Below are 15,378 nucleotides of genomic sequence, written 5' to 3'. Positions count from 1 at the left end.
TTTAGAAATAGTTGAAGTAAGCATGTCGTTATTTGATATTTTTCCTCTTACAGTTATGCAAGTTCATGATTTGTTATGTGTTTGTGTTTCAATTGGCGTCAATCCAAGATGCAAACTACTGGACATTGGACACTTCCTTATTGTTTTTACCCTGGATAGCAAAATCGGCAATTTGATTTATTATCGTTGTTTGCCAAGTCTTTTGCCAAGAAACACATATTAGTCATCCTATCCCACAACTTCTGTCTAATGTCTAATTGCCGTTTACATTTGGACGTGTAAGCTATATTGTCATGTGACTCTCTTACAGTTATCTGGGAGGTTTTCATGCTTTGACAATGTTCCTATGAAAACCAGTATAGACAATTTTCTAACCGGTACTTTTTTGCTAATCGGTCCTCACAATTGTTCTCTAAGCTGGCACACAATCAAAGATTTTATGTGTTTATGTATTCATTGAGGTCAATCTGCCTTCAAAGGTCACATTGGGAGCATTTTCTTCTTGTTTTTACCCTGGATAATAATAGCCCACAGTCAAACCTTTATTATCGTTGTTTGCCAAGTCGTTTGAAAGAACCACTTCTTACTCGTCCTTCTCTACAACTTTTGTCTAATGCTGACAAAAAGAATTCATTTACGTTTACATTTTGACTTCGGAGATATTGTCATGTCCCTCGGAGATATTGTGTTGAAAAATCAGATTTGTAGCAATATTTGTGGATGCAGTAGGCTTTAGTTAGGTGTTTTGTTGTTATTTACTGGCAGTGACAAGGGGTCAAAAGGTCACCACCTATGTATAACATGATCAATCCGTAATTTTTTTTTCGTCAAATTAATCTTTAGAGGGCGGACAATCATGCCAATGTGACTTTTTTTCATGTTCTAAAAGTCAGGTAGGTGATTTTTGACAGCCTCTTTCTCCCATGATCCCCATGAATATGCATAGGAAATACTGCAATGTAGCCAGCATAGCTTATGCCGACAGGATTTTTGAAAAAAATCTTTTGTGGCATATACCCTGAACTCGATCGAACATATCCATTTTTGGTATTCCTATTATAAAAAGTGCACCCTACTATATTTTTTCCGCGTCGAAGCTATTCATCTTGTGGCCATTAACTTTAGAAATCCCCATAGGCCTAAAACTGTGTTCTGCTACCGTCAACCACAACCTGCCGAACCGGTTCTGACCCTGAAGCCGTGAGGATCTGTGTCGACGTGAAAACAGCGCGCAGTAGTCTGGAGCATCAGCGTACCTTTGTAAGTACTGACTAGTATTTATATTAGTTTTATTGGCACCAAGAGTTAAATCCAAGAGATACAATTATCTGCACCTACACACAGATCGGAGACACGGGGTGGCTTTGGTAAGAACTTTAATGCTTGAATAAGCAATCACCAGGACCAAGCCCGGAGGGTAAAAGATTTGTGTGGCGGAGTATGGCGGAGGGGGCAGTACAATAATCGGGAGGAGTGGGGCGCCGCTAATGTGAACTGATCATCCAGTTAAAAATCAGGCACTCCTATCTGCCGCACGAAGCACCAAAGAAGTTAATGAACTAAAAAGTACGGATTGCGACATTGGGCCCGTATTTCTACGTACTTGGCGTTATTTCTATTTGTTTGGAGTCAGACAATCCCTTGACAAAGCTGATGCCCCGTTGTCTGTTAAAAACAAGTTATTTGACTCCTGTGTCAAACCAATATTACTTTATTGGTCGGATTTGGGGTTCCTTCAGAAGTTCAAAATCTTGCCCAATCGAATCCGTACATCTAAAATTCTGCAAACAATCCCTCAATGTCCCCAAAACAGCTAGCAATCTTGCTACACGGGCTGAATTGGGGAGGTACCCCTTACACTTGGAGGCCTCCCTAAACGCCGTTAAGTTTTTCACTAGAATTTGCTTAAATGTGCCGGCTGATAGTCTCCAGGCAGACGCACTTTTATGTCAAGTAGAACTAGACACTTTAGGTAGTAAATGATGGACTTCCGGTGTGCGGAAAACTTTAGAAGAATGTGGTTATGCCTTTGTCTGGCATTCTCCACACTCAATTGTTTCAAAAATGCCCTCAATCATTTTTGCTATTCAACAGCGTTTAAAGGACATCTACTTTCAGACATCCCTACGCGAAATCCATAATGACAGCAAAGGCAAATTCGCAAAGAACAAATTACGCTCATACAGACTGTTCAAGTCCTCCTACAACGAAGAAGAGTACCTTAAAATTCCGAACGAACGACAAAGATCTATTATCACCAAACTACGAATCAGCTGCCACAAACTCGGTGTTGAATCAGGGAGGCACAACCGCACACCTCTGGAGCAAAGAATATGTCAGTTTTGTAACCTGTAAAAGGTCGAAGATGAATCCCACTTTTTATTAGATTGTAGTTTATATAGTAACGATAGAAGTATTGTATTTAGCTATATTATAGGAAAATTCCCTCGCTTTGAATCTTTGTCTAGTGTTGAAAAATTAAATTTTCTTATGAGTTTTGATCAGACGACACATCTTTAGCTACATATTTAACATTACTCAGAAAGGAGAAGAAGCCGATCAAATGTATTAGACTTGTTTTAGAATCCATGTTTTAGATTAGTATTAGTAATTATGAATGTGTACTGTATTACTACCTTTTGTGTGTATATGCCTGTACTAAGCCCGATAGGGCATGAATGTGCAATAAAGGCTATTACCTCTATTATCATTTTAGCCCGCTTATGCATATAAACAAACAGTCGCCTTGTCCCGTCTGGCACAGCTTTTGCCGAATACCCGCAAATAGCATTAGCCCGCAATAGCAGATTTACTTTCGCATGTGCTCTTACATTTTAATGCCTTAGTATTGTCTTAGATGTTGTCTGACCTGCCTGTGAAAGTTACTACTCCCTTTGTTCGGTAATGAGATAAAACCATCTAAACCTGTTTTACCGCAGCGCAAACCCATTCAATTGGTTACTGTCTAACTACGTTTGCTTCAACATCTGGATTCTGTTTATTACGAAAAAAAGAGTCATATAGTAATCTATTATAAGTTTATATGTAATGACATGTTTAGGTATATATTTCAGTAGACAAGCTGGAATTTTCAAAGTCTTAACTTAGTATCATTTTCTAATTGTTCTTGCAGGATCTGGAGCTTAACAAACATGGCGACTGCAGCCGGATCTTATCTAAAACAAGGGGAGGGAGAGGATAGACAGGATTCTCCACGTACCCACAAGTGCAGTTATTGCGACAGGAAGTTTCGCTTCAAAAGTAAGCTCAATCAACACCTGCGTAGTCACACTGGTGAGAGACCATACCGGTGTGGTGAATGCGGGAAACGGTTTAATCAACTTGGAAATCTGAAGGCACATATGCGACTTCACACAGGTGAGAAACCGTACAAGTGTGAATATTGCAACAAAGGCTTCAGTCAGTCAACTCATCTGAAGAGACACGTGCGGATTCACACAGGGGAATCCAACATGGCGACTGGAGCTGGATCTCATCTGACACAATGGCAGTATTCTCGCCGTACCCACAAGTGCAGCCATTGCGACAAGGAGTTTCCCTTCAAAAGTAACCTCGATCGACACCTGCTTACTCACACTGGTGAGAGACCATACATTTGTGGGGAATGCGGGAAACGGTGCAGTCAGCTGGGCGATCTAAGGAAACACATGGTTACTCACAAAGATAAGAGACCATACCAGTGTGATGAATGTGGGGAAATGTTTAGTCGGCTATCTATTCTGAAGGACCACATGACGACTCACATCGGTGAAAAACCGCATCGATGCCAGGAGTGTAGCAAGCAGTTTAGTAGGTTGAGCTATGTGAAGAGGCACTTGCGACTTCACAAGGGTGAAAAACCGTACCAATGTCAGAAGTGCGGTAGGCAGGTCAGTAGGCTGTGCGATCTAAAAGTACACATGCGGACCCACACCGGTGAAAAACCGTACAAGTGTGAACAGTGCAGCAAATGCTTCAGCCAGTCAACAAATTTTAGGGTTCACATGCGGACTCACACGGGGGAACTTCCGTACAGATGTGAGAAGTGCAGCAAGCAGTTCACTACGTTGTCAAATTTAAAGAGGCACATTCGGACTCACACAGGTGAGAAACCGTACAAATGTGAGACATGCTACAACCATTTCCGTGAACTTGGAACCCTGAAAAAACACATGCGGACTCACACAGGTGAGAAACCGTACATATGTGAGGCATGCAGCAAGCAGTTCAGTCACCTGGGAAGTCTGAAGAAACACATGCGGACTCACACTGGTGAAATACCGTAAAGGTGTGAACAATGCAACAGAAGATTTCGCCAGTAACGTAGTCTTCGTGCGCACATGCAATCTCACATCGGTGAAAGTATCTCAATAACGGTGTGGCAATAACATGTACATATTGTTACACAGAGAAAAAGGATTACATCTTAAGCTTGTGGCTTAGTAGAAAAAGCCACAAACCAAAAGTTTGTCACTTGATCGATTTTTTTCTTAGTAAAGGTGTTTCTCTTAATAAAGGTGGCCTACATGTATGATTTACCGCTTTTTATTTAGCAGTGTGCTCCCTGTGTCTGAAAATAAACAAAACAAAAACAAAAACAAAAAAACATGGCTCACTGTTAAACAATGACGGGAACCGAATTACAGTATAGTAGTTACTACTGTCACGTCCCGTACTTGATTGGAATTAGAAGCGTTGTTTTAAAACGACTGTGGATTGTTTATTTGGACACTAGCGACAGAAAAACGGCAAAATATTGCTGGACATAGCTTTCTGCCATCGCTCTTAGTTTTAGTTACTCAAGTTTTTATTAACCTTTAATACCTTACTTTAATCGCTGTAAATGCACAAGATCCTTGGCGTTTCTGTAAGTACATGGCTCGAAATACCACCTGCATATGCAGGTTAGCGCAGGTAAAATTGTAGCTGTGCAGGTATTTCTGGTGTTTACCTGCACATAACCTGCACTGATCCATGTACTGGGTTTCATACATAAAAGTAATAGGGTGTAGGTGTATATGGATTGTCATCAGCTGCACTGACTGTTACCACCTATCAAGTATAATAGAAGACAAAAATTACAATGGTTCCTGAACAATTTTAGTATGATCTATACTTCCTAAATTCATAGGGGTGCAGGTAATGTTCAATGTTAGCTGTACCAGTGCAGGTATGCAGAAAAATAGTATTTCGAGCCATGAAGTAGTAATCATATTGGCTGTAGATTTATGAGGTCTTTACCATTTAGAAAAAGTCGAAGTAAGCATGTCGTTTTCTGATTTTTTTCCTGATTTGTCAACTTTTTGTCTTGTCTGTTTTTCCCTATGGAAATCAGTACATTAAGTATAGACTAGGAAAACGGTTGGTTATCTCTGATACCCACGAATCTCATTTTATACCTTGATCTTCTCTTACTTCTTCTAGTTGTAGTTAACATTTATTACGTCAAATTAATCGCTGTAAATAAACTAGATCCTTGGCGTTTCTAATTAGCTTCGGAAATATGCTACTTATATAATGTTGCTATGTATTGTTTGCCTTCATGATATGCTGTAAGATGTTAAAGATTTGTTACCTTTCCCCCCTCAGTTTCCTCAATAAACTAAAATGCGAATGCGTTGTCGTCTTTCATGTATGTTATCGTTTTCCTCCTCACAAAACCTTGACAAAGTAGATGTTCAATGTGGAAAGTTCGGACAATATCGACAGTAAATTCCATGTGAACACAACGCCGTTTGTTTCACGTAAAGGCGTCTAGTCTGTGTTCTATAGCACAGTGAACGATTTGGGCTCTATCTGTATGAGTTACTGGAGTGCTGATTGTCACTTTATGTACGTCGATGTAGATATACAAGAATGGTCAGTGCAGGTATGCAGAAAAAGTATTTCGAGCCGCATGAAGTAGTAATCACATTGGCTGTAGATTTATAAAGTCTTTACCATTTAGAAATAGTTGAAGTAAGCATGTCGTTATTTGATATTTTTTCCTCTTACAGTTATGTAAGTTCATGATTTGTTATGTGTTTATGTTTCAATTGGCGTCAATCCAAGATGCAACTGGACATTGGGAGCACTTCCTTATTGTTTTTACCCTGGATAGCAAAATCGGCAATTTGATTTATTATCGTTGTTTGCCATGTCTTTTGCCAAGAAACACATATTAGTCATCCTATCCCACAACTTCTGTCTAATGTCTAATTGCCGTTTACATTTGGACGTGTAAGCTATATTGTCATGTGACTCTCTTACAGTTATCTGGGAGGTTTTCATGCTTTGACAATATTCCTATGAAAACCAGTATAGACAATTTTCTAACCGGTACTTTTTTGCTAATCGGTCCTCACAATTGTTCTCTAAGCTGGCACACAATCAAAGATTTTATGTGTTTATGTATTCATTGAGGTCAATCTGCCTTCAAAGGTCACATTGGGAGCATTTTCTTATTGTTTTTACCCTGGGTAATAATAGCCAACAGTCAAACCTTTATTATCGTTGTTTGCCAAGTCGTTTGAAAGAACCACTTCTTACTCGTCCTTCTCTACAACTTTTGTCTAATGCTGACAAAAAGAATTCATTTACGTTTACATTTTGACTTCGGAGATATTGTCATGTCCCTCGGAGATATTGTGTTGAAAAATCAGATTTGTAGCAATATTTGTGGATGCAGTAGGCTTTAGTTAGGTGTTTTGTTGTTATTTACAGACAGTGAAAAGGGGTCAAAAGGTCACCACCTATGTATAACATGATCAATCCGTAATTTTTTTTCCGTCAAATTAATCTTAAGAGGGCGGACAATCATGCCAATGGACTTTTTTTCATGTTCTAAAAGTCAGGTAGGTGATTTTTGACAGCCTCTTTCTCCCATGATCCCCATGAATATGCATAGGAAATACTGCAATGTAGCCAGCATAGCTTATGCCGACAGGATTTTTGAAAAAAAATATTTTGTGGCTTATACCCTGAACTCGATCGAACATATCCATTTTTGGTATTCCTATTATAAAAAGTGCACCCTACTATATTTTTTCCACGTCGAAGCCAGTCATCTTGTGGCCCTTAACTTTAGAAATCCCCATAGGCCTAAAACTGTGTTCTGCTACCGTCAACCACAACCTGCCGAACCGGTTCTGACCCTGAAGCCGTGAGGATCTGTGTCGACGTGAAAACACCGCGCAGTAGTCTGGAGCATCAGCGTACCTTGGTAAGTACTGACTAGTATTTATATTAGTTTTATTGGCACCAAGAGATACAATTATCCGCACCTACACACAGATCGGAGACACGGAGTGGCCTTGGTAAGACCTTTAATGAATGAATGAAAGACCTTTATTGTACATTCATGCCTCGACGGGCTAGGTACAGGTCACTGATAACAGACATGACTGATAACAGAATAACAAACATATGAAAAAAATAACAGGATACAATTGAACTAGTTGAAGGTACTAAGCTAACAGGATGGTCGACATCTTCTTGCTTCTTTGTACAGGTGTAGATATAAGAACATATAATGTTTGATATACAGGGTTTGTCTAGGCGCATCAAAAATAGAAATTTATCCGTTGCATTAAGATGTTCAAAATATGGGAACTCTTTTCTGATATATTCATAAAGCACAATCCGTTCATTATGGTACAATTTACAGTGTAAAATAAAATGCTGTTCGCCTTCTACATGTTGTAGATTACAAAATTGGCAGACTCTATGCTTCAGGGGGGTGCGGTTGTGCCTTCCAGTTTCGATATGTAACTTGTGGCAACTAATCCGGAGTTTAGTGACAGCTACTCTGTGCTGTATGTTTTTCACCATCAGATATTCTTCTTCTTTATAAATATTAATGCTTGAATAAGCAACCACCAGGAACAAGCCCGGAGGGTAAAATATTTGTGTGGCGGAGTATGGCGGAGGGGGCAGTACAGTAATCGGGAGGAGTGGGGCGCCGCTAATGTGAACTAATCAGCCAGGTAAAAATCAGGCAGTCTTATCTGCCGCACGAGGCATCAAATAAGTTAACGGACTAAAAAGTAGCCCGCTTATACATATAAACAAACAGTCGTTTTGTCCCTTGTCTAGCAGGGCAAATGTTCTAAAAGTCAGGTAGGTGATTTTTGACAGCCTCTTTCTCCCATGATCCCATTGTTAAGAATATGCATAGGAAATGCTGCAATATAGCCAGCAAAGGTTTTGCCGAATGCCCACAAGTAGCATTAATTAATATTAGCCCGCAATAGCAGATTTACTTTTCCATGTGCTCTTACAGTTTAATGCCTTAGTATTGTCTTAGATGTTGTCTGACCTGTCCGTGAAAGTTACTATTTCTATTACTTGAAGACGAATAAATCTTTACTTCTGCCGTTCTGGATACTTTATTTTAATACAGACGTTTCGGAAGGCGTCCGCCTTCCTTCCTCAGTGAAAAGAAAATGAAGACAAACAATTTCTTGGAACAAAGAATAATACTTATGTTCTAAATAAACAAAAAAGGTAACGGCTAAGGTGTTCTAAAATAAACAACGCAGGTAACTATTGAGGTGTTCTAACAATGTTCTAAACAAACAAAAAGGTAACTGACAAGGTTCTAGAATAATTCAAGCAAAGTAAAATGAACTAACAAGGAATAAGATATTAAAACATACAAAAAACCATCAATCACTTCAATAAACTATCCCAAGCACAAGAAAGCTCAGTTCTCAACCCACCCCTACGGTTAAGCGAAGGACGATGAATCCGCTCATAAATTGCCTCCCTTACCCCCCTCTCAAACCAGCGAGATTCTCTGTCTAAGATGTCTGTAGTATCTAAGGAGAATGAATGATCGTTGTGAAAGTTCAGATGATGTTCAGTTGTTTATTTTAGAACACCTTAGCCGTTACCTTTTTTGTTTATTTAGAACATAAGTATTATTCTTTGTTCCAAGAAATTGTTTGTCTTCATTTTCTTTTCACTGAGGAAGGAAGGCGGACGCCTTCCGAAACGTCTGTATTAAAATAAAGTATCCAGAACGGCAGAAGTAAAGATTTATTCGTCTTCAAGTTTAACGATTCCTGGATGTCTAACCTTCACAAACGTATTTCTATTACTGTTCGGTAATAAGATAAAACCATTTAAACCCTTTATCTTATGGTACGGTCGAAAACAGCATTATTTAAGTTCATATTCCGACTTTTAAGATATTACCTCGATGTAGGTTAGACATCCAGGTAATAAGATACACCAAAAAGTAGTTACTCAAGCAACTGGATATGGTTTTGGAAACGGTCAGACGTTAAGACATTAAGAAATTACTCTGTTCCTCACAGATTTGTCTAATCTCTGCAAATGACACAATGTCTAATCAGCACTCCTTTTTGTTCTGCAATCAAAATACATGTACAGGCTTCTAAACATGTTCTTCCGCTTAGAATACTTTCAACTAGTTACTAGCAGTTATTGTGTAAGTATGTTTGCTTCGGCATTTGTATTGTGATCATAAAAATATAGAAGCAATATATCATTAAAAATTATATATATATATATATATATATAAATATATATTCCCTTCAATTTGTGTGTGTGTGTGTGTGTGTATTATGACAAGCTCATGTATATTTTTTTAGACAAATAACATGCTAGAATTGTCAAACTTGACCCATCCTGTAATAAGTTCTCATCACTCTTGCAGAATCTGGAGTTTGACCAACATGGCGACTGCAGCAAGGAGAGGATGGACAGTATTCTCCCCGTACCCACAAGTGCACTTATTGCGACAAGAAGTTTCCCTTCAAAAGTAGGCTCAATCAACACCTACGTAAACACACCGGTGAGATCCCATACCAGTGTGATGAATGCGGGAAACGATTTAATCATCTAGGAAATCTGAAGGCACATATGCGACTTCACACTGGTGAAAAGCCGCACACGTGTGAACATTGCAACAAAGGTTTCAGTCAGGCAAGTTATCTGAAGAGACACGTGCGGACTCACACAGGGGAATCCAACATGGCGACTGGAGCTGGACCTCATCTGACACAATGGCAGTATTCTCGCCGTACCCACAGGTGCAGCCATTGCGACAAGGAGTTTCCCTTCAAAAGTAACCTCGATCGACACCTGCTTACTCACACTGGTGAGAGACCATACATTTGTGGGGAATGCGGGAAACGGTGCAGTCAGCTGGGCGATCTAAGGAAACACATGGTTACTCACACAGATGAGAGACCATACCAGTGTGATGAATGTGGGGAACGGTTTAGTCGGCTATCTATTCTGAAGGACCACATGACAACTCACACCAGTGAAAAACCGTACCGATGCCAGGAGTGTAGCAAGCAGTTTAGTAGGTTGAGCTATGTGAAGAGGCACATGCGACTTCACACGGGTAAAAAACCGTACCAATGTCAGGAGTGCGGCAGACAGGTCAGTAGGCTGTGCGATCTAAAGGTACACATGAGAACTCACACAGGTGAAAAACCGTACAAGTGTGCACATTGCAACAAATGCTTCAGCCAGTCAACAAACCTTAAGGTTCACATGCGGACTCACAAGGGGGAACTTCCGTACAGATGTGAGAAGTGCAGCAAGCAGTTCACTACGTTGTCAAATTTAAAGAGGCACATTCGGGCTCACACTGGTGAGAGGCCGTATAAGTGCAAGACATGCAGCAAGCAGTCTAGTAATTCGAGTTATCTGAAGAAGCACATGCGAACCCACACTGGGGAGAAACCGCACGAGTGTGAGGTGTGCTACAAGAAGTTCAGTGAGCGCAGTAGTCTAAAGAGACACATGAAGACTCACATTGGTGGAAGTTCATCGGTGCCTGTGTGAGGATTGAATCATGTGACTTACTATTCACAAAACAAAAGTTCATTCTAAAAGCCAATTATGTTTTATTGGAATGTGTCATTCTTTTGCCAGTGTGACATTTGTTTTGATTGAGTAATATACTCTAAACATGACTCTACTGTACGATTCAGAAAAGAGTTTCAACGTTATGGAGGAAACGTCAATTTATTAAATCGTCAAAATAACCAAATTATAAATAGTTATTCTTATTATAAATCGAAGTTGTTTATGAAGAAGTGACAATGGCAGTAATTGTTGTGACAGTTAAAACTGCATGTTTAGATTGTTAATTCATCTATCTCTAACCGGTGAAAACATACATGTGAAAGACGTGTAGCAGTTATCAAGTCCTCTTGATGTGGTACAGGTGATGCAAAATGTGCATAATAATTCAAGTATGCTTCTGCATATCCTTCACAGATTTCCTATTTCGATAACAGCACTTAATTGACATGCTAGAGATTCTGTATCTAAATCAGATTCCGTAACTGTTCATTTTTGGGTTGCTAACGTGTTAGAGGCACCATGGTCTATAGTTTTCCACCTCTGCACTTTCTCTGTGTTAGATACTGAAGTTGTTATTATTACTTCGTAATTCACTTATTCCTGTAAATACACATCACTGTAAATACACACACCTTAGCGTTTGGAATGACCTCTCAAAACATGCTATATAGTTTTAGATGTTCCTATCTATTGTTTACCTCCATAAAATGGATGGGTGCTTTAAGCTTATAGAGTTTTCGTGCATCTAATTTTACTCAATAAACTAAGCCACGTAATGTTTTGTTGTCTTTCTTATTGAACATTATTTGTTGTCTTTGTTTAGCTACACTCCCAATGCAAACCATTTCGCCTGTAACATTTGTTTCGTAATGAATTAAAACCTACCGAACCGCTAATGTTGTCTGAAACGTCTGTTTGCGATAGTAAATCTCCAGTTGCTTGATCAAGTAACTTTTTTTTATGGAGGGTCTGATTAAATTGATTTTGTCTGAATTGCCTCAATGCACATGTAACAAACTAGCTTCTACCAGGCTCCACATATCACTGGCAAAAATGGCAGAAATCGTCGAAATAGACAGAAAATACAGAAGCTAGCCCCAAAGTGACAAAGTCGCTTTTGTCGCTATGCTATAGTCGTCAACTTTTAGCTTCAATGAGGGTAATCAAGTATAAAAACTTTGACTTCTCACCACCGGAAATACTGACCCTTGAATTAGCTTACCCGTCAGTTTCAACGGGACGGACTTGATCATTCCTCTTCATCTGAGACGTTTTTGAATAGTATTGAAGGCTTTATTAGCTCAACAACTCCCCCCCCCCCCCAAACTGCTAAGACCTTTGTCTGATGTTGTCTGGTCCCCCGTTATGCAAATCAGCATATGTAACATCAGGGTACTTCCCTTTGTTTCGTTGTCAAGCACAACCTGCCGAACCGGTTTTACCCGCCATCCAGTCACTGTATAAATGTGTCACTGACCACTCGATCTGTGAGTACCGACTCTGAAGCCGCGAGGATCTGTGTCGAAGCATTAGCGTATCTCGGTAAGTGACTGACCATGGTTTTGGTTTCCTGTGTAATCCTATAACGGAGACAAGCACCAGTGTCCGGGCTGGCTTGCACAGTTATGTAAGTCTGATTGAAACCTCATTTGATTATGCAACCTTCTTACTGTTATGCATGGGAGGTTTTTCATGCTTTGACAATGTTCCTATGAAATCCAGTATACAATTAAGTATTTTCTAATCGATGCTATTACGCTAATATCTCTTCACCATCATTCCAAGCTTACCACCAGGATTTCTTCTGTGTGTTTTACATTCATTGGGTTCAATCCACTTTTAAAACTGATGTACAGGTCACAGTGGGAGCACTTCCTTCCTTTATCCTGGATAACAAAAGATCTAGATATGGCTAACAGTTAAATTTGTTATCTTTGTTTGGCAGAACCACTTCTTTCTCGTCCTATCCTGTCTATTGTAGTTGTACAGCCTTTGCCTAATGCTGGCAAAAAACATTTATTTACGTTTACATTTCGACTCAAGAGTTACATTGTCATGACTCCCTCGGAGATTTTGTCTGATTTCTCTCTATGCAAATCAGGGTGTTTGATACGTACTCTCCTTTCTTCTGTAATCAAACACAACCAACTAAACCTGTTTTACTGCTACACAGAAAACTCCGACTAGTTATTCTGTAAGTGTAAATATGTTTGCTTGTTTATTCTAAAAATCAGAAGTCAAATAATATATAATTGATAGTTTATGTGTAATAACGTGTTCATGTATATTTTTCAGTCGACAACTTGGTGATCTCCTATATTGTTCTCTTTGTTCTTGCAGGATCTTGAGTTTGACCAAAATGGCAACTACAGTCAGATCTCATCTAAAACAAGGGGAGGAAGAGGATGGACAGGATTCTTCCCGTACCCATAGGTGCAGCTATTGCGACAAGAGCTTTCCTTTCAAATCTGAGCTCAATCGACACCTGCGAACCCACACTGGTGAGCGCCCATATCAGTGTGGTGAATGTGGAAAACGGTTTAGTTATCTAGGGCATCTGAAGTGCCACATGAAGACTCACACAGGTGAGAAACCGCACCGATGTGAGGAATGCAGCAGACAGTTCAGTAGGTTGAGTAATCTAAAGGTACATGCGCAAACTCACACTGGTAAAAAGCTTTACAAGTGTGAACATTGCAACAAAAGCTTCGGACAGTCAACTCATCTGAAGGCTCACATGCGGACTCACACAGGGGAAAAACCGTACAAGTGTGAGCATTGCAATAGAGGCTTCAGTCAGTTAACTCATCTGAAGAGACACATTAGGACTCACACAGGTGAGAAACCCTACAGATGCGAGGAGTGCGGAAAGCAGTTCACCGTGCTGTCAGATCTAAAGAGGCACATGCGAACTCACACAGGGGAAACCCCGTACAGGTGTGAGGAATGCAGCAAACAGTTCACTACGCTGTCACACTTGAAGAAGCACATTCGGACTCATACAGGTGAGAAACCGTACACGTGTGAGGCATGCTGCAAGCAGTTCTGTGAGCTCGGTAGTCTGAAGAGACACATTCGGACTCACACGGGTGAGAAACCGTACAGATGTGAGGTGTATAGCGAGCATTTTACTCGGCTATCACAGCTTAAGAGCCATATGCGGACTCACACTGGTTAAGAAAAAAGTGTAAGTATAGCAGAAGCCTGTTGCTAAGTGATGAGAAATACTTCTAATCTGTGAAAGGCTGTATTGAAGTGGGACTGGATGGGGATATGCCGGTTTGTGCCACTTTCATTTAGAGCTGCTCTCAGTATGTTCATTATTTTTTGTACAGTGCTCAGTAATATTAAAGTGTAGTACTCATATGACCACTGGCATAGATATGCTATTTACTATATTTCTCTCATTAGTATGTGCCACCACTGTCACCTGTTGGCACTTCGCTACAAAAGTATCATAAGGCTGTATTATGTAACAAGGCGCACTTTCTAAATTCTATTCAATTTGCAATATAGGGAATGTATAATTGAATGTGAAACAGATAGTCGTAACGTTTAAAGAATAGGATTTGTAACGTTAGGCATTGCAAACATCTTAGATCGTTTCAGCAGGTTTCTGAATACATTGCTGTTAGTATAGTAATCACGGTGACTGTAGATTCATTAGCGCATAGAAGGATTTGTAGCAAACATGCTAGATACAAATGCATCAACATATCTCAACGTTTTGTGTGTCTTGCTAGTGTACTGTAACATACATGAGATCTTCCCGCATCTCACTTTCATCAATAAACAGTTACATGTAATGAGATTTTCTTGTCTTCCTTATACACTATGGTAATTGGCGAAGTTATTCTCCTTTTGCAAAGGATGTCTGATTTCCCTCTAAGCAAATTCTTCATAGCATGTAATATGTTCCTTTCTTCTGTTTTGCAATCAAGCACGAGGGTGAGCGAAAAAGTATTACAAGTGGTTTTATCACACACAACAAATTGGCAAATGATATGCGAGATTCGGCCAAAAAGCACAGTTGACGACATCCCTATGTCGCTATGCTACAGTCGGCAATTATTTGTTTCTGATAGGGTACTCGGGTATATAAACTTTGACCTTTTACCATCGGAAGTGCTCCTGATTCAGCATACCCGCCATTTTTGACAGCGACAGTCAGCTCAGTTATCTTCATCTAAGACGAGTTTGAGGCCGATTCAACGCTTCATTGATCTAACAACTATATCCCCACACTGGTAAGGCCTTGTGTCTAATGTTGTCTGATTTCCCTTATGCAAATCAAAACATGTAGCGTAATGCTTTTCTTTGTTTCCTGATGAAGTAAAACCTGCCAAACCGGTTTTATCACCCACTCAGTCACTATATAAACCCGTCTTTACCGCTCTCTTCTATCAGTTCCATCTCTGCAGCTATGAGGACCTGTGTCGCCGTGAAAACACCGTGCAGCGTATCTCGGTAAGTACTCTGACTATGGTTTCATTTTTCTACATTTGTCTATGACTAGACTAATGGCCATGTGGTAACTGTAATCGTAAGACA

At 39.8% G+C, this 15,378-nt stretch overlaps 3 protein-coding genes across 4 annotated transcripts in view; 2 read left to right on the top strand and 1 right to left on the bottom strand.

The window, feature by feature from the left end:
- LOC118421949 (zinc finger protein 208-like) overlaps positions 1–15,378 on the bottom strand; it is a 516,296-nt gene that overhangs the window by 425,333 nt on the left and 75,585 nt on the right. The window lies entirely within an intron of this gene.
- On the top strand, positions 126–4,531 carry LOC118421002 (zinc finger protein 239-like). Its single transcript, XM_035828128.1, has 2 exons — positions 126–1,260; positions 3,134–4,531. Exon 2 carries the CDS (start codon positions 3,153–3,155, stop codon positions 4,284–4,286), a length of 1,134 nt encoding a protein of 377 aa, XP_035684021.1. The 5' UTR covers positions 126–1,260; positions 3,134–3,152; the 3' UTR covers positions 4,287–4,531.
- On the top strand, positions 6,294–14,638 carry LOC118421014 (zinc finger protein 436-like). Of its 2 annotated transcripts, XM_035828148.1 has the most exons (3): positions 6,294–7,201; positions 9,662–12,454; positions 13,168–13,336. In XM_035828148.1, the coding sequence occupies exon 2, from the start codon at positions 9,868–9,870 to the stop codon at positions 10,801–10,803; it is 936 nt and encodes a 311-aa protein (XP_035684041.1). In that variant the 5' UTR covers positions 6,294–7,201; positions 9,662–9,867; the 3' UTR covers positions 10,804–12,454; positions 13,168–13,336. The 2 variants fall into 2 exon arrangements, with proteins under 2 accessions (XP_035684041.1, XP_035684042.1); XM_035828149.1 differs by lacking the exon at positions 6,294–7,201 and having other exon boundaries at positions 10,811–12,369; positions 13,168–14,638.

This window comes from Branchiostoma floridae, chromosome 8 (genome assembly GCF_000003815.2).
Source record: "Branchiostoma floridae strain S238N-H82 chromosome 8, Bfl_VNyyK, whole genome shotgun sequence".
NCBI classification, from domain to species: Eukaryota; Metazoa; Chordata; class Leptocardii; order Amphioxiformes; family Branchiostomatidae; genus Branchiostoma; species Branchiostoma floridae.
Note: the sequence above shows the minus strand (reverse complement) of the source record. Positions and strands in the feature narration are given on the sequence as shown.

What these genes read in the sequence shown, in the direction of transcription:
- LOC118421014 (XM_035828148.1), top strand. Translation starts at nt 9,868, where the DNA reads ATGCGACTTCACACTGGTGAAAAGCCGCACACGTGTGAACATTGCAAC.
- LOC118421002 (XM_035828128.1), top strand. Translation starts at nt 3,153, where the DNA reads ATGGCGACTGCAGCCGGATCTTATCTAAAACAAGGGGAGGGAGAGGAT.